Source organism: Acanthochromis polyacanthus, chromosome 11 (genome assembly GCF_021347895.1).
Source record: "Acanthochromis polyacanthus isolate Apoly-LR-REF ecotype Palm Island chromosome 11, KAUST_Apoly_ChrSc, whole genome shotgun sequence".
Classification (NCBI taxonomy): domain Eukaryota; kingdom Metazoa; phylum Chordata; class Actinopteri; family Pomacentridae; genus Acanthochromis; species Acanthochromis polyacanthus.
In genome coordinates this window covers 7,526,593-7,551,216 of record NC_067123.1, presented here as the reverse complement: position 1 = coordinate 7,551,216, position 24,624 = coordinate 7,526,593, and the positions used below count along the sequence as shown (strand labels likewise).

At 39.6% G+C, this 24,624-nt stretch overlaps 2 protein-coding genes across 4 annotated transcripts in view; both read right to left on the bottom strand.

The window, feature by feature from the left end:
- rnf19b (ring finger protein 19B) overlaps nucleotides 1-24,624 on the bottom strand; it is a 127,268-nt gene that overhangs the window by 63,244 nt on the left and 39,400 nt on the right. Inside the window, exon 1 of one of the 2 annotated variants that reach the window (XM_022220652.2) lies at nucleotides 12,731-13,040. The exons of the other annotated variant lie outside the window; for it this stretch is intronic. The gene's annotated coding sequence lies outside the window, so the exon portion shown is untranslated. Of the gene's footprint in view, nucleotides 1-12,730; nucleotides 13,041-24,624 lie in introns of those variants that run through there. 2 annotated transcript variants of the gene reach the window in all.
- The window catches only part of ak2 (adenylate kinase 2), a 79,155-nt gene continuing 70,620 nt past the window's right edge, over nucleotides 16,090-24,624 (bottom strand). For both annotated transcript variants that reach the window (XM_051955631.1, XM_022220655.2), the window contains exon 7: nucleotides 16,090-16,340. In XM_051955631.1, the coding sequence (XP_051811591.1) occupies nucleotides 16,333-16,340 (8 nt within the window). In that variant the 3' untranslated portion in view covers nucleotides 16,090-16,332. The remainder of the gene's footprint in view (nucleotides 16,341-24,624) is intronic.

Here is a 24,624-nt window from a genome sequence, read left to right as displayed (position 1 = left end):
TTGAAAGAAACCTTATATACACACACACATATATATATATATATATATATATATATATATATGGGACTTAAATAGTAATATTTTGAACTGTTTCACAGAACTCTGTTGTGTTTCTTTACATATAATAACTCATAAAAGTACAAAAATAAAAATCTTAATTTACACATTGACCCAAAAATTTGTGTTTTGACAAATAGTAATTCATTCCTTTAAGATGTGTGATCATAAAATTACACTATTTTTTACTGTATTCAAATAAGCATGAAAGTCATTTTTGTACAGATATTTGCTCCAAGTTTAAAGAAAAATTACAGATTTTAAAATTATTAAACAAAATAGGCACAAAATCATCCAAAAAAACTGGAGAATTTAGGACCAACAGGTCTTGCTTGTGATATTTGGTGATAATATGTTAAGATTTTTAGCAGCGTCTTTGCTAAATGAGCTACAGCAGCTGTCTGATGTCAGTATTTTGGCTAAATACTAAATTTATATACCCTTTAATGTACCTCATTTAATCAATTTTGACTTTGAGCATCAACAAAGTCACAACAGCAACATATTTTCTGTGTTTTTCTTGCCTGTCAGCCAAATGAATAGCCATTATTTCACACCATAAATCTTCAAGTGGTCACTCAAGATGGTTCAAAACCTATTTTTAAAAATAAATTGAGTCAAGCTGCTCCAAATCTTTCACAAGTCACATTTTTTCTTCACTATGAGCAACACATCTGCCACAGGTTGAAACAGAAACTTGAAAAGGCCGGCAGATGATAAGCTTTTCAGTCACTGCTGCTTTCTTCTCATCTGAAAGTCAGTGTGGGCTGCCATGAGCACACAAACACTGAACAAATGAAGCCGTTTCACTTTCATTTATCTTCTGATGTTCATGAGAAAATCATCATTTACAGTAAACTGTCTGGTAGAAACTGACAAACGCACACAGCCTGAAGACAGATGGAGTTACTGTCACACCAGCATTTACTTTCAAATCCACACATCTGCAAAGAAAACTTTCCGACCTGCAGAACAACATAAAATGTTGTTTTCTAAGCAGAGTCAATAGATTTCTGCACAGCTGAGCAATGTGGTCAGTAATAGAGGCTCAATTCTGTGGAACATCCACGATGCAAACTCTTCCATGGAAGCCGGCTCATAAACAACATCTGCAAAGTCAGTCAGCTGTATGAGCATTAGCCTTAACATCCGGGAAAATGCTCTCAACCCAAACGTTTGCTCTGCCCTGAACTGCATGCCAAATTAATTTGAATAGAAGAAACTATTTAAAAGCGTGGGTGAAGCTGTGTTAGTTGTTTATGACGCTTACACACCCTTTTTCACTGGAAAAGACGGCAGCGTTGGCCAACATCCAGATCAACACTTTAAAGCTGCTGTCCGGAGTTTCCGTTTGTTTTCAATTTATGTATCATTTTTTAACAAAGCTTAAATGTGTTAGTCTAGTTCGATACTATAATATAAAGTTAGTATAACCCGATATGAAAATTTATTCCTGAGCTCCGCCTTCCTCTCATAGACCCCCATGTTATTCCAAAAAGCGCCGGTCGCTGCCGACCAATCAAGTTCGAGCTTCAGCTTTGTCATGCTGTCAATCAACGGTTACGCGCACAGCAAGCAAGCCCATGCAGAGGTGGGCGAGCTACGCACTACGCAACCGCGCGCACATTTGTTTTGCTTGTGGAGGAGAGAGCATCAGGGATCAGCAACTTCCAGAAAAGTTACCAATCCCACGGCTTGTCAGGCCAAGAGACTGCAGGACGTTTTTTTGGCTCGGGGTGCTCGCATCGCTCCCCGACCACGGCCTCCATAGCCCGCCTGACGGCTTCGTTTAGATGCCCGACCTCTGGAGGAAGATGTTGGGGCGTCTGGGACATACTCTTCGTCAGAGGAGTCATGCAATTCTGAACTCTAGATAGAAATAAATAAACAATGTAACACATACACACGTGGACAAAATTGTTGGTACCCCTCAGTTAAAGAAGGAAAAACCCACAATTCTCACTGAAATCACTTGAAACTCACAAAAGTAACAATAAATAAAAATTTATTGAAAATTAAATAATCAAAATCAGCCATCACTTTTGAATTGTTGATTAACATAATTATTTAAAAAAACAAACTAATGAAACAGGCCTGGACAAAAATGATGGTACCTCTACAAAAGATTGAAAACTATTTGACCAGAGTGACATGATTAACTCAGGTGTGTCATTTAATTGACATCACAGGTGTTTCCAAACTCATAATCAGTCAGTCTGCCTATTTAAAGGGAGACAAGTAGTCACCCTGCTGTTTGGTGAAAAGGTGTGTACCACACTGAACATGGACAACAGAAAGCGAAGGAGAGAATTGTCCCAGGACATCCAAAAAAAATGATAGACAAACATCTTAAAGGTAAAGGCTATAAGACCATCTCTAAACAGCTTGAAGTTCCTGTGACAACAGTGGCTCATATTATTCAGAAGTTCAAGACCCACGGGACAGTAGCCAACCTCCCTGGGCGTGGCCGCAAGAGGAAAATTGATGACAAATTGAAGAGACGGCTCGTTGGAATTGTATCCAAAGAGCCCAGAGCAACCTCCAAAGAAATTAAAGGTGAACTCCAAGGCCAAGGTACATCAGTGTCAGATCGCACCATTCGTCGTTGTTTGAGCCAAAGTGGACTTCATGGGAGATGACCAAGGAGGACAACACTGCTGAAAAAAACTCATAAAAAAGCCAGACTGGAATTTGCAAAAATGCATGTTGACAAGCCACAAAGCTTCTGGGAGAATGTCCTTTGGACAGATGAGACCCAACTGGAGCTTTTTGGTAAGGCACATCAACTCTATGTTCATAGGCTCAAAAACCAAGCATACGAAGAAAAGAACACTGTCCCTACGGTGAAACAGGGAGGAGGCTCAGTAATGTTTTGGGGCTGCTTTGCTGCATCTGGCACAGGGTGTCTTGAAAGTGTGCAAGGTACGATGAAATCTGAAGACTATCAAGGCATTCTGGAGAGAAATGTGCTGCCTAGTGTCAGAAAGCTTGGTCTCAGTCGCAGGTCATGGGTCTTCCAACAGGACAACGATCCAAAACACACAGCCAAAAACACCCAAGAATGGCTGAGAGAAAAGCGTTGGACTATTCTAAAGTGGCCTTCTATGAGCCCAGATCTGAATCCCATTGAACATATGTGGAAGGAGCTGAAACATGCCATTTGGAGAAGACACCCATCAAACCTGAGACAACTGGAGCTGTTTGCTCATGAGGACTGGGCCAAAATACCTGCTGACAGCTGCAGAACGCTCATTGACAAATACAGAAATCGTTTAATTGCAGTGATTGCCTCAAAAGGTTGTGCAACAAAATATTAAGTTATGGGTACCATCATTTTTGTCCAGCCCTATTTCATTAGTTTGTTTTTTTAAATAATTATGTTAATCAACAATTCAAAAGTGATGGCTGATTTTGATTATTTAATTTTCAATAAATTTTTATTTATTGTTACTTCTGTGAGTTTCAAGTGATTTCAGTGAGAATTGTGGGTTTTTCCTTCTTTAACTGAGGGGTACCAACAATTTTGTCCACGTGTGTATACACGCGTAAATGCACTAAGTTTGATAAACAACGTCATCGAGAGGGATACACGAGTATAATCACATATTGAAACTTTACTAGTTCGTCCTAGCAGATTCATGTTATTTTGGTATTAGGACAAGTTAGACTCAATACAGCATTCTAACGTAATTCCTTTATTATTTACTAAATGTACTAAATGTAGAAGAGGGGAAAAAAGCAAAACAGGCGAGATGCTGCAGCACTCCGGGCACTTCTCTCATGTACTGCGCGCGTGCACAAATAAAGGGGCGAAATCAGAAGGAGGGAGGGTGGGACCACCAGTGTTTTGGGAGACGCAGCGATTCAAACTCCGGACAGCAGCTTTAATGCATCCACTGACAGAAAATACCGTGATGCTAAATTTTACTCTCTATTCCTCCATGTATTACTGCAACTGATTAAAATTCTAATTTTATCAAACCTGACACATTGATTAGTTTGTTAACAGCAATTCAAGGAAATCACCCTGTTTCTCCTTTTAGTGGTTTTCAACATTGAATCTTGGGCAATTTAATTCGGCTTTTTGCACGAGAATTTACAAAACTCTTTCATGTCAAACAGATTTCCACAAAATAAGAGTAATCAACAATATAAAACATAAAATAAGTGATGCATTGCGCACAACACAACTGCTGCATGTTCTTCACTAGTCACAGGTATATGGGATAGTGGCAAAGAGAAAACTAATGCTGAAAAAGCTCATTTTAGCTTTCAACAAGAGTTCACTAAATGGCATGTGGGAGACTGAGGTTCACTGGAACAAGATTCTTTAGTCTGATGAGACCGAAATTTAGCTTTTAGAACCGTCAGACTAGACGCTATGTTTGATGCCAAACACTGGACACCATCACAAGCACACCATCCACACTGTGAAGCATGGTGGTGGCAGCATCATGATGTGAAGCATGGTGGTGGTAGCATCGTGATGTGAAGCATGGTGGTGGCAGTATCGTGATGTGAAGCATGGTGGAGGCAGCATCATGATTTGAAACATGGTGGTGGCAGCATCATGATGTGAAGCATGGTGGTGGCAGCATCATGATGTGAAGCACGCGGTGGCAGTATCATGATGTGAAGCATGGTGGTGGCAGCATCATGATGTGAAGCATGGTGGTGGTAGCATTGTGATGTGAAGCATGGTGGTGGCAGTATCGTGATGTGAAGCATGGTGGAGGCAGCATCATGATTTGAAACATGGTGGTGGCAGCATCATGATGTGAAACATGGTGGTGGCAGCATCATGATGTGAAGCATGGTGGTGGCAGCATCGTGATGTGAAGCACGGTGGTGGCAGCATCGTGATGTGAAGCACGGTGGTGGCAGCATCATGATGTGAAGCACACGGTGGCAGCATCATGATTCTTTGAAATATTCCCAATTTATGCCTTCAAACTTCTTGTTCTGTCCTGACAAAACAATGCAAAACTTAAAGATATTGACTTAACTCAGGAAAAAACAAAAAGAAGCCATTGTTACGCATTTCAGAAGCTGGAACTGGTGCTATTACTCCACCAAGAAACACAGAGATGATCGACGTTGGTTTGTCTGTCCGTCTGTCTGTTTGCAACATTACTCTAAAACAGACCAGCGGATTTGGATGAAATTTTCAGGAAAGGTCAGAAATAGCAAAAGGACCAAGTGATTAGATTTTGGCAGTGATGCAGCTTACAGTCTGGATCAACAGATTTGTTAAAGATTTCTGCATCATTGTGAGAAAGCGGCATGGCATCACTGTAACCATGACAACAAGTGAACACTACATCAGCTGCCTGCTGATGATCACATGATTCTGATCCTACTACAAATCAGCCACTGCAGACGACAGTTTTTTTTTAGAGATTTCATGTGTCAGAAATCATAAAACGACTGAGCAGCCTTGGCGCAGTACTGTGGTCTCTCAGCGCTTTTCTTGTTTTGCACTATTTTGTTCATCAGATTTCCAAACCTCGAGTTGACTGACTGATTTCAGCTCCAGTTTCTACTTCTAGGTTTGATGAGTAACACCAGTAATTTATCAGAAATTACTAATGAGTGAGCGCGGCTCAAAAAAAACAACCACAAACTGGCTCTTCATGACTAACAGCTACATGTCTATCTATCTGGAAAAATTTAAACATTACATTAAGGCATGCATGCAGTGGGAGGTCGATGGGAACACAAATGGAGAGTTTGAGTTTTCTCCATCTCCCACTGATTCTCATTAACACCTCTCTCCCACACACATGCAGATATAAAGAGTCCAGAGGAAGGTGGAGAACCAGGCGGCTATAATTAGAGGAGCGCTCAGGAGAAACACTGCTGAGTTGTTGAATGTTTAATGTCAGGCCTGCAAAGAGCAAACCTCCGAGCTCCTTTACACCTCCTCCCAGCGGCGGCAGTGAAGTGAGCGACGTGGGTTCGGGTTTCTGGGAGGAAACGGCGGCACAATGCAAGTACATCTGACAGCCGAGCGTGTAATTCCCAGCTATTGTCGGTAACCTGATCCTGGTAACGACACGGGAACCCAAAGCCCCTCTGGATGAGGTAATGGTCTAAAACACACAGACTAAGAGAACAACAACCTCACGTTGTTGTTTTCACAATGCAGCCTGGTCAGCTTCTAATAAAATCATAACAACACATCATCCGGGTTGTGCAGAAGAAGCTCTTAAATTACAGAAATGATTTTGTCATCTCAGGACCATTAAACATAATCATGATTTTTGCGCTGTAATTGATTTGTTTTTCAGACAGCCCAAAGAGCTGCCTCTGTCCTGAAACAACCTCTGCTGAGCTGCTTCACGTGAGCTCGATGTGCAGCGAGAATGTGGACTAAATTTAAACATTTGGAAGACGCAGTGGGCGGTAAAATCATACACTTCATTTTCTGCTTTCTGGTGAATTTAATGCACCAGTTTGTTTTCTTTCTCTGCATAAATTTACGGTTGTTGCTAGAGGTATGGACCCGTACCCGTAGCCTGTGGACTACGGATACGGCACTTGCCATTTGCCAATCAGATACGCGAGATCTGGTCACGTGACTCCCGGTAGACGCTAGCGGTACAGACCCGTAGCATCGGTATTGCAGGTACGGACCCTAAACCTGACCCTAACACTAACCCTAACCTTAACCTTTGCTTACCTTTCAACAGTTTGCAGTGGTTAGCAGCTTCTTGACTCGCGAGACTTGCGTACGGGTCCGTATCTGTCTGGCAGATGGAAAGTACCCGTACCCGTAGCCTGTGGGCTACGGATACGGGTCCGTATCTGTAGACACTACCTAAATTTACAGTTCAAATGTCCTTCTTGACGTAAAAGGTGCAACGGATAGAATGATTATCAACTTGGCCGATTACTTCGACCAAAATTGTTAAATATCGTCCAGTTATTGATAAATTAAATACACTATTTCACGTATGATGCAGTCTCATCTCTGTTGTTGCTCCTGTCACATTTTTTCCTCACTGTAGGCTAATTTTTTTACTCCATTACCAAGTCCTGCACCTCTATGGACACAGAAGAACCATGATTAGAAGTAGAGAGAATTTAGGAATGTCTTTTGTGTTGCATCATACCGTTATGCCGCAAATCATAAGATAGACAAAACAAAAGTTGATTTGACAAAAAGTGGAATCGAAATGTACAATATTTTCCCAGGATCCCAGAAGTGTTACCAATACTGGATAAAAATGGTGTCTCTACATACTGTAGATATCTTGCAACTTGCATTTTAAATCTGTTTCCATCCTTGTGGTTTTATGTGCACTGAATTTTGGTCACAGGACCGTTGGTCACAGCATGGTCATAAACGGTGTCCTGCTTGCACCGATTTTTTTGATTTTTACTGAATTTTAAGACTGCAAATCTTTGTCACATTTTTAAGTAAAACATGCAGGAGCGAGTGATTTTCAATAAAGATCTCAATTTTTAGCTTAGATTTTTTACCATTTTACCTCAATGAAACCAATACTTTGAGACCCATAAAGCAGTTTTTCAGGGCTGCTCAGAAGTAAATACACTGCTCAAAAAAATTAAAGGAACACTTTTTAATCTAAGTATTGCATTAAATCAGTCAAATATGTGGGACACTGATCTGGTCAAGTAAGTAAAAGAGGGGGTTTTCAGTCAGTTTCAGCTGCTTTGGTGTTCATAAAATTAACAACAGACGCACTAGAGGGATAACAATGAGACAACCCCCAAAACAGGAATGAGTTTACAGGTGAAGGCCACTCACATTTTTTCCTTCCTAATGTTTTCTGACTGTTTTTCACTAGTTTTGCATTTGGCTAGGGTAAGTGTCATTTCTGGTAGCATGAGGCAATACCTGGACCCTACAGAGGTTCCACAGACAGTCCAACTCCTCCAGGATGGCACATCAATGCGTGCCATTGCCAGAAGGTTTGCTGTGTCTCCCAGCACATTCTCAAGCGCATAGAGTAGATTCCAGGAGACAGGCAGTTAGTCTAAGAGAGCTGGACAGGACCGTAGAAGGTCCTCAACCCATCAGCAGGACAGATATCTGCTCCTTTGTGCAAGGAAGAACAGGATGAGCACTGAAAAAGCTCTACAAAATGAGCTCCAGCAGACCACTGGTGTGAATGTCTCTGATCGAACAATCAGAAAGAGATTCAATGAGGGTAGTCTGAGGGCCTGACGTCCTATAGTGCCCGCTGTGCTCGCTGACTGGCACTGTGGAGCTCGGCTGGCAACACAGGAATTTGCAAGTCCACCACTGGTGCCCTGTGCTTTTCACAGATGAGAGCAGGTTCACCATGAGCACATGTGACAGACATGAAAGGGTCTGGAGAAGCCATGGAGAACATTATGCTGCCTGTAACATTGTTCAGCATGACTGGTTTGGTGGTGGGTCAGTGATGGTGTGGGGAGGCATATCCATGGAGGGACATACGGACCTCTACAGGCTGGACAATGGCATTCTGACTGCCATTAGGTATCAGGATGAAATGCTTTGACCCATTGTCAGACCCTACATTGGTGCAGTGGTCCTGGATTCCTTCTGGTGCACGGCAATGCCCAGTCTTATGTGGTAAGAGAACTCATGCAGTTCCTGGAGGATGAAGGAACTGATACCATTAGCTGGCCCCCATGCTCACCTGACCTGAATCCAATAGAACACCTTTGGAACATTATGTTTTGTTCCATCCGACACCATCAGGTTGCTCCTCAGACTGTCCAGGAGCTCAGTGATGCCCTGGTCCAGTTCTGGGAGGAGATACCCCAGGACACCATCTGTCGTCTCATTCAGAGCTTTTCCCGGCATCATCAGTCATGCATACAAGCACATGGAGGACATACAAACTACTGAATACCATTTTGAGTTGCTGCCAAGGAATTTCAGCAACATGGACTAGCCTGCCACATCAGTTTTTCACTTTGATTTAGGGGTGTCTTGAATTTAGCCCTCCTGGGGGGGTTGATAATTTTCATTCCCATCAAACAATCTGGCATCTTTTCATTCCGAACACATTATCCAGTCCATATCAATGTAAATATCCAGTTTGTTTATCCCCCGCATTGAAATATGATGTGTTTTCAAAGTGTTCCTTCAATTTTTTTGAGCAGTGTATACACACACACACAGACACACACATATATATATACATAGATACAGCGCCCTCCATAATTATTGGCACCCCGGTTAAGATGAGTTGAAAGCCTTAAAATAAATTTAATTTTTGTTGCAGAAGCATACTCTCACACTGAAAATTGTTAAAAAATGTATTATAGGAGAAGATTAGGTGCTGTTTTGTTGGTAGAAGGGGCTTGTAAAAAGTCTTAACATCAGGGGTGCAAATAATTGTGGCACACATGATTCGATGTAAAAGAATTATTTCATAATGTGTAATTTTTTTCCCCACTGAATAAATGCACTTGAATTAAAGGTTGGATTTTCCTCTTTTTTTCATTGTGGTCCTATATTATTTAGAAAAAAATTGAATTTATTACAAGCTAAACAACACAAAGAACACATCTTAACCGGGATGCCAACAATTATGGAAGGCGCTGTATATATATATATATATATATATATATATATATATATATATATATATATATATATGTGTGTGTGTGTGTGTGTGTGTGTGTGTGTGTGTGTGTGTTTGTGTATATACATACACACACACACACACACACACACACACACACACACACACACACACACACACTTATGTCGGAATTCCATTCCTACGGTGTGACGTAAGTCGATTTTTATGGTAAGTCGGAACTCCGGTGAAAACGTAAACAAAGTCGTTGCGTGCATCATGGCATCAATCAGTTTACATATTTGTACAACTACAGCAATGAAAACAGTCATTAGCTCACACTGAAACACAACTTGGTAGGAAAATATGGGTGAAAATCTAAATAAAGCCATCTTATAGCGTGACGTGACAACATATTCGTCCACTCCGCTTGTCAGCTAGTTCCACTGAACCAGTTCTGACCTAAATGGTATTTATATAGCGCTTTTTTCCAAAGCACTTTACATGATACATCACAATCACCCATTCACACACTGATGGCAGAAGCTGCCATGCAAGGCACTAACCACGACCCACCAGGAGCAACTAGGGGTTCGGTGTCTTGCTCAGGGACACCTCGAAATGAGCTCAATGGGCCAAGGATCGAACCAGCAACCTTCCAGTTACAAGACGGCCACTCTACCCACTGAGCCATGCCACTTCTAACGGAAAAACATCGTACGTTAAACCGAGGACCAGCCCGTCATCAGTTCCAATGTAACGGTGAAACGACGTAAGTTGAGGATGTCGTAAACCGAGGACCTACCTACCGCCAATCAATGCTGATGAATAAAAGCTGAAAAGCCTCTTTTAAATTAAACAGTGAAAAAAACCTTAAGGAAGACAAACCTTTTTGATTAAGTTTTTGTTGTTTCTGACGTAAACATTTTAATTTCTACTAATTACATTAGTTCCAACTATCGGATATCAGCTTTTTTCTTGACTAATAATCGCTATCAGCACTGAAAAAAAATCACATTAGTTGACTCATACAAAAAAACTGAATTTTTGTCGGAGAATAAATCAATGTGAATTTACATTAAATTTCCATCCATATGGTAGTTCTTACAGCCAACACTGAAATTTTAAAGTGTAAAAAAATATTCAGATTTTATCATAAACACAAACATTTTGACTGCAATCATTTAAATTTAGATATTAAAAATTGTGTTCAAGAAACTGAATAAACTTGCCCGCGCCCTCTAGTGGACAAACTGTGTTAAACATGCAGTTCGGTTTCTAAATCAGCTGCTAAAAAAGTCAGCAAGACGACACAATTTGACAAAATCAACGGGGTTATCATCAAATATTCAATTTTTCGTTTGTGGCACAGAATTTAAATTTTGAGATCCAGATATTCTTTTTCCCCTAAATGTAGGCTAACAATAAAGGCGAATTGTGACGTACATTTTATCAGCACATTTTTGCACCATATTTATACTTTTTAATCTTTTAAAAGATGTAGATAATTAATCCCAGCTTGGTTGCCTGACATTCCTGAAACCAAAGCTCCTGGAGGTCAAATTTAATTTAAAAACAATTAAAAACACCTTATTTCAAACCATAATTGCTCCAAAACCTGTGATTCTGCTGCTCCTATACGTTGTATGTTTACCCAGTTCTTTCGTTTATACATGAATATTGTTCTGACTGGTATTTTCTGCTACTAATCTATATTAAATTACTATAAAATAGAATTATAGTTGTTTGACTGCTGGGCAAATGTTTCTAGATAAACACAGCTCAGCTATCTGTAGTACATTTTTTCATCAAACCTCTATAATTATATATAACTTCAGTTGACAGTTGGCGACTTTATTTGGTTTACTGACTAAATTAATCATATATATTTATAAAATACACATAAACAATGAAATCTTGTGCTTACTGCCATTGTTTTCCTATTATTTCTACAGATTATTATGTGTTTTTATATAATTTCAGTTGATAATTAGCTACTTTGATTGGTTTATTGACTAAATTAATCAAATATATTCCTAAAATATACAAAAAAAAACTCGTTAAGGTTAAAACAATGAAATCTTGGACTTACTTCTATTGTTTTCCTGATATTTTTACAGATTATAATATAATTTTTAAGGGATTTAACACCTGACATTAGAAAATATATTTAAATACAGCACTTAGACATGCAGATTTATCAAGTGTCTGTATCAAAACGTCATAGAAAAAGTAGAATTCAGTGTTTGTTTTAATGAATGGGTGAGGTTTACTAGATAATACGCTATCAGATATTTCATTTTGATAAGTAAAACCCTTCTTCCTGGTTCTCTGTGCAGCTCATTGTCAAATCAAATCTAGATAGCAGATAAAAAGATAAACACACACCTGTCAAGTGTTCAGTCTAAACAAATCTTCCACTTCAGACGTCACTCTCTCGACCTACGTGGTGATTAAAGAGCTTTTCTGTAAGACTTTAAACATTATTTACAGAGATCTGGAGAATAGCAGCTCATTATGTTCTAAGAGCTCCTTATTAGGCTTTTACCAGCAAAATCTACAACCTGAACAAGTTCTGGCTGCTTCTGGTTTGAGCATTTTAACAAAATTCAAGCATTTTTATTCATGTAAAACTTAGATTTTGTCTTTTCTACAACGACACGATGGAAAATATCCCCATATAATAACAGAATCTGTCCTCAAACTGAAGTAAAAGCAAAATATTCCTGCTCTGGTGTGGATCAGTGGCTCCTCTTTCATCCTAATATCTCATCTGTCCACAGCTTTCTTTCTACCTTCATGTTTAATGTATTTTTTTCCTGGAAAATACAGCCTGTCCTCAGAGCTGGGGAGTGGCAGAGCAGCCAGGAATGTGTTTTAGAGGGATTTTAACTCTCACACAGCCCGGATGAATCGTTTAAAGGTTTATTTTCAGAGGAGCTATGTCCTCTCTGTGTGCAACAACCTACATGTTCGCATGTTTCCTCCCTGACATGATAATCTGGGAGGTGTTTGGCAGAAGACAGTCATGTTGGAGGTAAAAACATCCACCCTGCCTTTGTTTTGAGCTCCATCCAGGTTATTTCCACCCCGACATCCAGACCAACACGCAGCAGAGCTCCACTCACCGCTCAGCTCCGGGTTTCCTCCACAGAAGGCTGGGAGATGCGGCTGCCGCTCCGGCTGCGGTCCAGGCGGCTCCCCGCGTCTCTCCGCTCCGTGCTGGAAGCTGCGTGGGTGTCCGCGGCGCTGCCTCCGTGGCCGTGTCCGCCTCCCTGCTCTGCGGGCTCGGCGGTGTGTCCTTGCGGGTGTCGGCCTTCTTACTGTTGGTGCGCACCGGGAGAGCAGCGGCCAAACTCTGGACGATCTCCGCAGCCGCTCCGCGTCGCCTCGAGCTCCGTGGCTGCCGCCCTCTGACGTCATGGAGGAAAGCCCTGCCGGTGACGTCAGGCCGTCGGCGACACGGAAAGCCCTCCCCGCAGGAACCGGTTTACTGCCAGTGTTTACAGGACACAGAGGCAGGACGGGACCGGTGACATTTACCGGATTATTACCGATAAAACTTAGGAACTTAGTGGACCAAAAAAAAAGTTCATCTGGCTGGAAATTAAAAAAACAAAACAAAAACAAGTGAATAAAAAGAATTTAAGACATCATATTGAAGATATTATTTATGAATTTTAACTGTTTCTGTCACTTTATCTACTCTACAATTATTTATAAAAAAATATGACCTTGAGATAAAACAACAAAATCTTGGACTGACTTGAATAGTTTTTCTTATATTTTTAAAATAGGTTATTCAATAATCATATTTAATTTGGTTAAAAAAAGTTTTACTGAATTATTGGTAAAACTGTCACATTTTAAATTACAGAGACATTTATTTGAGTTACAGATTTCTTCTGGCTGTAAATAACATTTAAAAAAGTGAGAAAAAAACACTACGTCATATTCAAGACATTAATGATGAATTTTAACTATTTCTCTGATTTTTTTTAAATTAAAACTGTAATGTCTACAATTATTTATACTCTTGAAACTGTCAAAGCTTTGTGAAACTGCAGCTTTTATGTAACTTTTACTAAATAATTATTGATAAAATTGTCACATCTTTATATTACAGAGACATTTATTTGACCAACAAAGTTCTTCTGGCTGGAAATGAAACAAATAACTGAATAAAAAGAACACTAAGTTATCATGTTTAAGACATTAATGATTAATTTCAACTATTTCTATGATTTCTTTTTAAATTGTAATGCCCACAATTATTCATTGTGATATATTGTGATATATTTTAAAGAATCTGTAATTGGATAAAAGTTGTTGGAAGAAGATGTGTTGATGACTTTGAACTGAGGCTTTTGTCCATAAAAATAATAAAAACAAAAGGATAAATTAAAGAAGCAAACTATGTCCATTTACAAAAATACTGCAGAAAGTTGGGAAATGTTCAGAATTTACCTCCAAACATTCTGCTGTGAATCCAAACCTCATATTTTATTGTTAAAACTACGTAAGGGGAGATTTAAGGGAAACGTTTATCAGATTAATGAGCAGAAAGACCAGAAACCGGTCAGACCGCAACTTGTTTAAATGGAATCACACATTCTCATCTTATCACTCTGGCTGTTTTTCCCACAACATAAAAGCAGGAAATGTTTTCTCTAGAAGCTTCCAGGAAGTTGCTACGATAGCAGCAAATTAAGCAGTTACGTTTCCAAAACCGTCGCTTATCTTTCAGCCTCAAAGAATTTCAGAAATGACCCTGAATAAATCATTTACTGCTTTTACAGTGACTTTTAGTTAACTAAAATGTGCTGATCTTTTCCTTCTCTTCACAGAGAGTCTAATGGATACCTCTTCAAAAATATTTGGTCACAATTTCTTCCATGGTTTTCCAGAAACAAGGGGCAGCTCAACTAACCCACTCTCTTGTATCACTTTCTATAAAACAGGTTTTACATTTTAGCTTTTATTCATGCCAAAATCTTTTTTACAGTTATGTGTTCATTTTCTTATTAATATGATGTATAGTTACGCTAGTTCCTGCTTTTCTTCAAGCTTTTATTACAAAACAAGTATTTTATACCAGCACTAAACAGTCAGGACTGCACTGAAGTTAAGTGAATTTTTTGAGCTTACTAATTTATTTTATGCCTCAGATGAAATCAGTATCATGGCCATATTAGTTGATGTTCCTGTTAAATAAACAAACACATTTTTACCAAAAGAACCCAACTGTACCAGTTAATGTCACTTTTTACAAAACATACCTATTAAACTAAACTTTTATAACATCCTGTGCTCATTTTTCTCTTATAAATACGCCGATATTAACCAGCATGAGGGCTCGAGGAAAAGAAAACTGGGTCAGTTGGGCTTCTGTTGTCTCAAAGGGTCCATTAAGTCCATTATGCATGCAGCACAGAAGACAGTAGCGTCACTGTTTTGCACAAAAACCTGTCTCCATCCAGGTTTTCTGCCTTGAAACGTTCAATTATTACAACACTCATGTCCTGCTTTCACTGTCTGATAAACCAGCCTGTCTTATATAAGGAACATGTAACTGCCTCGTTGGAAGAAAACTCACCTTTTTACCAAAGAATCCAACCTGTTGTGTTTAGGATCCTTCTAGCCGACGTCCCTACTCTTTCTTCTTGTACTCCCTGACTGTCTCCACTGTCCCTATCGATTAAAGCACAAAACAAACCCTGAAAACCAACATAATCTTTCTTATTGGCATTTCTTACCATAAACATGTTAAAAAAAATCTCTTCATTTGTGTCATTTTACTGCAGCAAAAACACTTCAAAAAGGTTCAAACTGGGCCTCCTAGAGTTTTAAAATAATAAAAATTAAGGAGAAACTTCACAGATTTACTTCATTTCAAACAAGAAGATTTGAAAAATAGAGTATATTTGTATGAATTTATTTAATTTGAAACCATTTGATGACTAGAATTATGAACAAGTTGCCAAATGTTTGTTTTTTTTAAAAGTTCCTTCTGTGTCAAGTATGTAAAGGAGATATTGTGATACAGGTAACGGCTTTGTTTACGTTTTTGCCCAAGTTCCGACTTACGGTGAAAATCGACTTACGTTAACCTATAGGAACGGAACTCCGATGTAAATCTAGGACCCCCTGTAATTGATTTTGCCTAGTCTTATTTTAGTTTAAGTTTATTTCGGAAAATTATTGTATTTTAATCTTATCGCTGGTCTACATTTTAGGCACTTCTGTCAGTTTGTTTTTTCTGATCAATATCATGCACAAGCAGTTTTCTTCTTATCTGAAATTGTCCAAAAAACACAACATTGAGTTGCTACAACATTATGTCAATACAACCTATCAAAATAAGAGATCTGAAGCCAGAAAATAATATTTCTTGCAGCAGTATGTCCCTTGAGCACATCTTCAGTTGCTAAAAATGTGGATTTTAGAGTTTGAGAGTCGCACGAAACACAAAAAGCACAAAATATGATGACTGTAGAAAAGCAAGCGGTTTATTAGAAGGGGAAACATGAGGACAAAAAGATGGCTTTGTTCATTCCTGTCAAAATCTACAGGGAATAGAAATGTGCTGAAAAGTAAAAGAGCCCAACAGCACCGCAAAATTAACTCATGAAGGAATTCCCCCCTCTTAGCATCCGAGCCCTGCCCTCCGTTTGTTCACCCACCACGAGCTCCAATCCGTCGCCTCGGTGGGAATGGAGCAGCTCAGGACTCAACCAGCTGCAAGACAAAGTGGGAAAAGGGGGGAAAAAAAGAAGGTTCAGGTGAATCATGGTGAAAATGCAACAAGCCATGACTAATATTAAAACTTTCTTGGTCATTTAAATGCTGGAGCTGTCAGAAAAGGAAAAAAAATATCCCTCCTGTCCAGCTCTCAGTCCAATTAAACCGGAGTTCGCTTTAAAGTGCACACTGAAAAGTTCACTCAAGGCGAACAAAACAAATAGCAGCCAGGTTCGACTCCGCATGTGTTCATTTACAGCTTTCAGAAAGTGACAAAGTTACAGAGGCACAGTGCCGAAAGCAAAGGCAAATTCAGCATGAAATTGTCTCATCGTGTTGAATAAGAGACTGAAATCTGCCCCCTGGGAATGCCGAACATCTGCTATTGTTTTTCATCATAACAGCCCCGAGAGAATAAAAGCACATCAGTATTCAAGAGGAAGAGGAGGCGGCGGAGTCGACACACAAGATGTTTCCACCGAACACAAACACCAGGTGAATACAGAGCAGCAGGAAACTAATGGGTCAAGGAGGAACAGAGGAGTCGAATCCCTCGAAGCTCCATTTCAAAAGAAAATCTGGAGGCTGCGTAGACTAAAGGGAAAAGACGGCTAAATATCAAACAACAATCTGCGTTTAAAACACATCATGAACAGAAGGCAACAAAAAGAAGGTAATAAAGGTCTTTCCTTTCGATGCATCTACTCAGTGTGGAGGCGCTCTTTGTTTCTGAGATTGCTTTGGCCTTTTAAGATCACATCCTTGATAACATGCTGCGACGTGAAAGCACTGCCATGAAACAAAAATGGGTAAAAAGAAAAATAAGACACCGCAGGGAGCTGCAGGAACAAAGGCCTGAACCAAAAACATTTCCTACAAGTATTTTCTCCGAAGGTTTGAGCGACCGGCATCCTTCAACTCGCCTCTTTGATCCGTTTTGCTTCAGACGTCAGAGCTGACGCTGAGACTCAAAGCATCGACGCAAGAACTTCATCTAAACACAACTAAAATCTAAAAAAATAAAACCAAACTGTATCCACCCGAACACAAACTTTATTCAGCACAGGTGACTTCAAAGTAGAATTCTCACCATGTGATCTGTTACAGGTTACATTCATGTCTGTCTGGGGCTGTTCTTCAGATCTAAAAGCTCATTACTTCTTCATTTTATCCTAACTGTGCAAAAATGTTGCCATAATTACAGCAAAAATTCTTAAGTTAAGGACAAAAACATGTTTTGTGGAGTCACAGGGACCTTCAACCATTAATTTCTGAAGTGAATGTTGAGCCATATTTGAAGAAATTTCCTAAAAATGTCCAAATGAGACCACGTTTACAGGAACAGAGGTCAGTCCCAATCCCCATCTCAGCAGAATCTGTGGCAGGACGTTCAGGATGCAAATACTGAATGATCTCCTAAATCAGTAAGTGGCAGCAAAGATATACACTACCGTTCAAAAGTTTGGGATCACTCAGATAATTTCATATTTCCCATGAAAACTCACACTTTTACCCATGTGCTAACATAACTGCACAAGGGTTTTCTAATCATCAATGAGCCTTTCAACACCATTAGCTAACACAATGTAGCATTAGAACACAGGAGTGATGGTTGCTGGAAATGTTCCTCTGTACCCCTATGGAGATATTCCATTAAAAATCAGCCGTTTCCAGCTAGAATAGTCATTTACCACATTAACAATGTCTAGACTGGATTTATGATTCATTAAATGTTATCTTCATTGAAAAAAAAATATTTTCTTTCAAAAATAAGGACATTTCAAAGTGACCCCAAACTTTTGAACAATAGTTTAAGATCTGGTCGGAGGTCATTAAACACCATAGAAGTCTTTGTCATGGTGCCCGTTGCCATCTGAACTCCCACAATGCTCTCCTCTTGCCAACACTCACTGCCTGTTGCCTGAGTGACGCCTCCTTTGGTTGCTATAGAATCAAACACAAAGGCTCCACCTGAAGGAACAACCAAGTACTACAGATAATTAACATTTTGTGATATCACGTAGGGGCTGTACAGTGGATGGTGGTTAGCACTGTCGCCTTGCAGCAAGAAGATCCCTGTTTGCGTCCCGGCCTTTCTGGGACCTTTCTGCATGGAGTTTGCATGTTCTCCCTGTGCATGCTTGGGTTTTCTCCGACTTCTTCCCACAGTCCAAAAGCATGCTGAGGTTAATTGGTGATTCTAAATTGTCGTTAGGTGTGAATGCGAGTGTGACTGTCTCTGTATGTAGCCCTGTGATAGACTGAAGACTTGCCTTTGCCCTAAGTCATTAGCCGTGATGCTAATGAGGATGAAGCATGTACAGATTATGGATGAATGGATTAATAAAGTATTTCTATTCTATTCTAATGCTACAGGACATAGCTCAGACTTGTGCCGTGTTGAAACTAAGATAAAAACCTAGTATGAATGCAACTTTACAGAAAAATGGCCGTTCAGATATGAAGCTAAACGGCTCAGATGCTGTTGGATAAATGGAATAGAGTACGTTTTCTCCATCAGTTTCCTACCAGAACTTTCTGACCATCTACTTAACATTAAGGAACAACTTGGGGGCAGAAACGTATTTTTTTTTCTCTCAATGCATTTAGAACGATTCAGTCAAGCATACACATTTGGATTGGTTTTAATAACTTTGGTGCACTTCAAGTGTTCATTATCTAGGAAAATGTATCAGACCGGGCACTGAGTATCGGGATATGCTAACTATTAAATGACTTGGACTGAACTGGGAGACATCCTGACATTCTCTGCAAACTACCAAAAGGACAACAAAGCCGTGAATATCCGTAAATCCCATGCTACAGTGACAAACATGCAATAAATAACCACAGCAGCAAACAGCCAGATGTCATCCATTACCCACAGTTCCAGCACATTTTCTCCACATCTAGTTTTTGTACATTTCACAATAACATGGTGGGAAAGTCCGCAGATATGTTGTTGTAAAGAGAAACTGAGAATCTTCAGACACTTAGTGTAATGTGCCGAAAAGTCAGTGAATGTGGAGACTGGGATTGGGCCATAAAGTCTCGACTAACTGCTGTTGATGGTGACGAGGTATAAATACTGCTTCTAAGTTATCGTTTTATTTTTTAAAATTTTAACAAAAACTTTACCAATTTGATAAAAATAAAAGAACTGCAATTTTCCTGTTACCAGATTCAAATAATCAGTATGCAATCTGTAACTATATGGTCAATTAAACGCCATTAAACTGACTTTTTGGCCACTTGAGGGCAGCAGAAACAAGCTGTATCTACAAACACAGAGTGTCATCACCTTCAAATTCACATGGTGAATTTTTTTGCAGACAGCTGCTTATTCTTCATTATGAGGCTATCTGGGGAATGTAGGACCAATAATCTCTCTCTTTTAGCTCTTTTTTTTGGTCTCTACCAAATCTTCAAAGAAATATATCCACTGCTAGCTGCTAACTGGCTATGTGTCTAGAGCTTTTGCACTGAAAGTCACTTTTCAGACATGGAATATGTAACACTGCTGCTTCATTAATCTCTTAATGTGACTACATGAAGCTTTGATTTGTTCTGTATTGAAAAAGTGATACTGAAATGTTATTAGCTTGCGGGACTTTTTCAGTAAAAGCAAGCATTAGACATGAAACACGAAAACAAAAAGAAGGTTTAAGAGGGTCTAGAGAGAGCTGTAAAAGTGGAAAAAACAGTTAATTTTGAGGTTGACCAACTAAGGAATGAGCTGAATCTCACTATTAAGCTCTGAAAAGTTGAGAATAAGCTGCAGATTTCTTCGATAATGGAGGTTTATCCCAACAGATTATCTTGTACACACAATGTTCACATTAACAATCACTTTGCAATCATAAAATATCAATTACAGCTGCTCTTTCTTCATTACTCATAAAGTTTGGTCTTCATCACATTCAGCAACCAAAAACACCTTCATACTTCAGTGCCTCGTTACACATCAATTAACACAACAATTAAAGAGGCTTGTCTCATCAGTTCACCGCAGTGTGCACATATCGTGGTGTGACCGACATCCTCATTCCCTCCTGCAGATTCAGACATGCAACTCATCCGGCAAATCCAATTCCTCGGAAAGAGTTCGGTCCAATAAAATTCCACATCGACAAGAAATAACACGCAGCAGCAGCAGTAAAATAACGTGTTGCAACCAAACCTCCTGCGGTGGCTCAGCAGACATCACAGCAAGTGCATTCTGATTTAACAGTTAATCATTTCAATCCATTACTGCCTTAATTCCCAACCTGTTCAGTCTTTGTAATGTCTAAAGTGTCATCTGAGTTCAAGATTACGAGCACAGTCAGATTACTATAAAGTCTCCACTGGACGTAGATCTAAGACGTCATTTGACCATCCTGATTCGTCACTTCAGTGGTGAGATTGGAGCACAGCAACACTGAAAACATGCTGCTGTGATGGAAAACAGGTTTTTTTATGAGCAAGACAAATCATTGTTTGCTTTAAGCCCAAAAACAGTCAAGTTTCCAGATGAACCATTGAGCAAATTTGAAGTAAACTGAATATGCAAAAATCCAAAACAAAAAAGCAGATGAGGCTCGTTTCCATTAACTGATTGGAAGAAAACAAACCAAGCTGCGTAGTGTCATCAGAGGGCTAAATGGTTGTAATAAACTGGGTAGAAGAAGCTGGAAACAAAAACCAGTTGTTTGTCAAATGCTAAAAAAAACTTCAAAGTAGAATAATTCCAGCTGGTATTGGACATGCTTCATGGCTGTCTGGACACAAAAACAACAGAAGTAGTGGAAAATGCTGATTAATCGTGAGTTAAATGCACTCTACGTCAGAACTTCATTAGAAAAAGGTGTTTCCATCAACAATGAAGTGCATAAACTTGTTGGAGAGAAAGTAAAAATCAGTCTCAAACAAGTGTAAAAACTTCCTTGCAAAATCGGAGAAATATTTTTTCGACGATGTTACGACTACTGTGGGTTACTTAGATGAAATCAGGAATATTGTGAGCTACACTGTAGATTAGAACTTCTTTAAAAGCCTTCTTAATATTTTGACAACGGATATCATTAAAGTAAGTTAAATTCCTTGTTCGGTTCATCCATGGATGAGCTGACAACTTCAATTATTCAATTGAAGAAAACTTAGAAACGTGACGATTCTCAGGATCATAAGGAGATTATTTTGTACACCGATTTCCAGAAACACATCAGGGACTGAAATTCTTAAAAGTCATACGAAATACAGTATAAAAATACATTTATGATGTATTTTTATATGTGCTCTTGCCTGATCGAGTTATGACTCAGAAGAAATATGCATGTCGATGCCAACTGCAGCAGTTGGCCGCCGAGGTTTTAAAGTGGCTGAATTGCCTCCTCGAGCTGCGCATCACGGAGGCCGAACTACGGCAAAATAACAGCAACTAACCTCCTGTCCTAGAACACCTGAACCTTCCACAACATCTTTCACAACATATTATATACCTCACCTGTCCTCGATGCCCACTGGGAGTTTTGCTATAGACTGAAGGCTGCTGGTTTAGGCTGTGATTAGAACTATCACAAAGTCCACAGATCTCAAGAGTATAAAAGCACGTTCTGGATTTTACCTTCATTAATTGATCAGTCCCGTTCTTCCATCTTTAACTTTTCAGTATCAAGTTCTTTTCCATTGAAACGGGTCTTAATAACCTGGCAATAGCCAGATTAATAATTGTGTAGTACTTGATAGTACTCCACAATATCAATCTGGGACCGCTCTATGTAAATCCGTTCGGAGGAAAGAGGCACGGATTGGACAATGCCAACAGTATGTCCCGCCCTCTGACAGGTTTGTTTTTAGCCAATCGCGGCGGACCCTTTGAAGTCTTCACAACGAGCGGAGCCAATTGGTAGATTAAACTCTTACCAAAACCCGTAGGTAAAAAACCACAAACATCTTTACCATCCAGAAATGCGCAAAGCGCCTCTCGTTGTTTCTTCCTTCAAAGAAGCGATAGGAGATTCAGCTAAAACTGATTTAATAGCAGCATCTACACGATGTTGTTCCTCCGTTGCCATGTTTGTTTTGATCTACTGGCGCTTGGTGTTGTCGTCACACCCGGATATCCCGCCCCACACACGAATACTGCTGCGTGATTGGCCGCGAACCAACTTGGTGCTGTACGAAAGTGAAGGCGGGAGCGGAGCAAGATGGTTTCTTGAGAGATTTGTGAACTCACAAATATCACGAGAAATCAACTTGCTGGCAAGGTTAGGTTCTTAAGTTTTATGACACTTCATGGAAACTAAGAGCTTCAGTTCTCTCTCAGGGCTACAAGAGAACATATCAAAGGTCACTGAAAATGATTAACAGGTTTGGCATTAAAATGCATTCAGGCTTAAGGAAGTAAAAGGAGAAGGAGGAAGTACAAGATGTGATAAAAAGGTTAGAGACTGTTAAAGATGTATGTCTGCATCCCATTCAAGGTCGTGCAACATACACTACCGTTCAAAAGTTGGGGTCACCCAGACAATTTCATGTTCTCCGTGAAAACTCACACTTTTACCCATGTGCTAACATAAATGCTCAAGGGTTTCTAATCATCAATGAGCCTTTCAGCACCATTAGCTAACACAATGTAGCATTAGAACACAGGAGTGATGGTTGCTGGAAATGTTCCTCTGTACCCCTATGGAGATATTCCATTAAAAATCAACCGTTTCCAGCTAGGATAGTCATTTACCACATTAACAATTTCCAGACTTGATTTAGAATTCATTTACTGTCATCTTCATCAAAAAAATAATTTTATATCAGAATAAGGACATTTCTAAGTGACCCCAAACTTTTGAACAGTAATGTATGTAAGTCGTATCTGTCCTGATCTCGCACATTTTTGTAACAATTTGTTGGGGCACATTCGGGATTTTTCAATGGAGCTCAAACTTTTACAGAAAGCAAACATCTGTGTCAGTCAGCTGCTGGATGATCCAACATTCAGGCTGAAGATCATCATCATGGTGACCAGAGGTGGGTCTGCGGCTACCCAAGACAAGAAACAGCAGTTTTATAGTTCCACAGTGGTCAAGATCAGAAAACTCACATTTGGTTCAGGAGCACCACTCTTGTTTTCTTGTACAGGGTGCCCCTAAAGTCTGGACACACAGGAAATCTCATTAACTATCATTTCTTTGCCTCCACAGATTAAATACGTCTTTGTTGAAAGAAGAAAGAGTTGAACTGGTACTTCTCAGTGAACAAGAAAGATGGATACATCAAAAGATAGGGTAAGTAGAGTTAGGGTAGGGTTAGAGTTAGGGTTAGTAGGGAATTTTATGCACGTCATCCAAGGAAGATGGTTACTTGGCCTTTCATGGTGGTGAATATGGTTAAAACGTTCATAGAAACAGGTAGTGTCATGCACAAACCCCATTCTGGGAGACCAAATGTATCAGCCGAAACGAAAGAATTGGTCATGGCTAAAATTCGCGCCAGCCCCAAACAAGCACTGCCCTAACCCTCAACCCTACTAACCTTAAGCCTACTAACCCTACCTCTAACCCTACTAACCTTAACTCTAAGCCTACTAGCCCTACCCTACTAACCCTAACTCTACGAACCCTAACCATATCCTTCAAAATGTCCATCCTTCACGTCCACTGACAAGTACCACTTCAACTCTTTCCTCTTTCGACAGAGACATATTTAATCTGTGGGGGCAAAAATATATATAGTTAGAGATTTCCTATGTGTCCAGACTTTAGACACCAGGAATTTGTCATCAAGCATCAAGGTAGAATTCAACTGTAACATCCATTGCAAATAACGTAAACTGTGTAACTGGACCACGTCATCAGACCAGTGAGGTCAACCCAATCATTGCTCTCCCATCATTTGGCTCTTTATGATGTCTTCCTCTTCTCCGAAATGAAATTTAAGCCAAATATTCGCCAATTTTGACACAATTTAGGAGATTTGACGCTTACAGTAAATGGTGCTTGACATGCATACATAAATGGACTTCCACAGAGCATTACAAGGGGCAGCAGGAGCACTGGGAGCAGAGCATCACTGCACAAGGAAACTAACTTAAAAGCGAAAGCTGCCAAATGTAAATCCAGCAGGATTTTTGGATTTTTACAAGCGCAGTCTCTCAATTTTTTTGATCACACTTGGTACAGTTGGATTGGAAAAACCGGAGATCAACTGAAAGAACATGAGAATCAAAAGACTAAAAAGAAAACCAAGGCAAAGTCATCGATTAAACAAGGCAAACCTGTCCAGTGACGGCAAACAATATGCA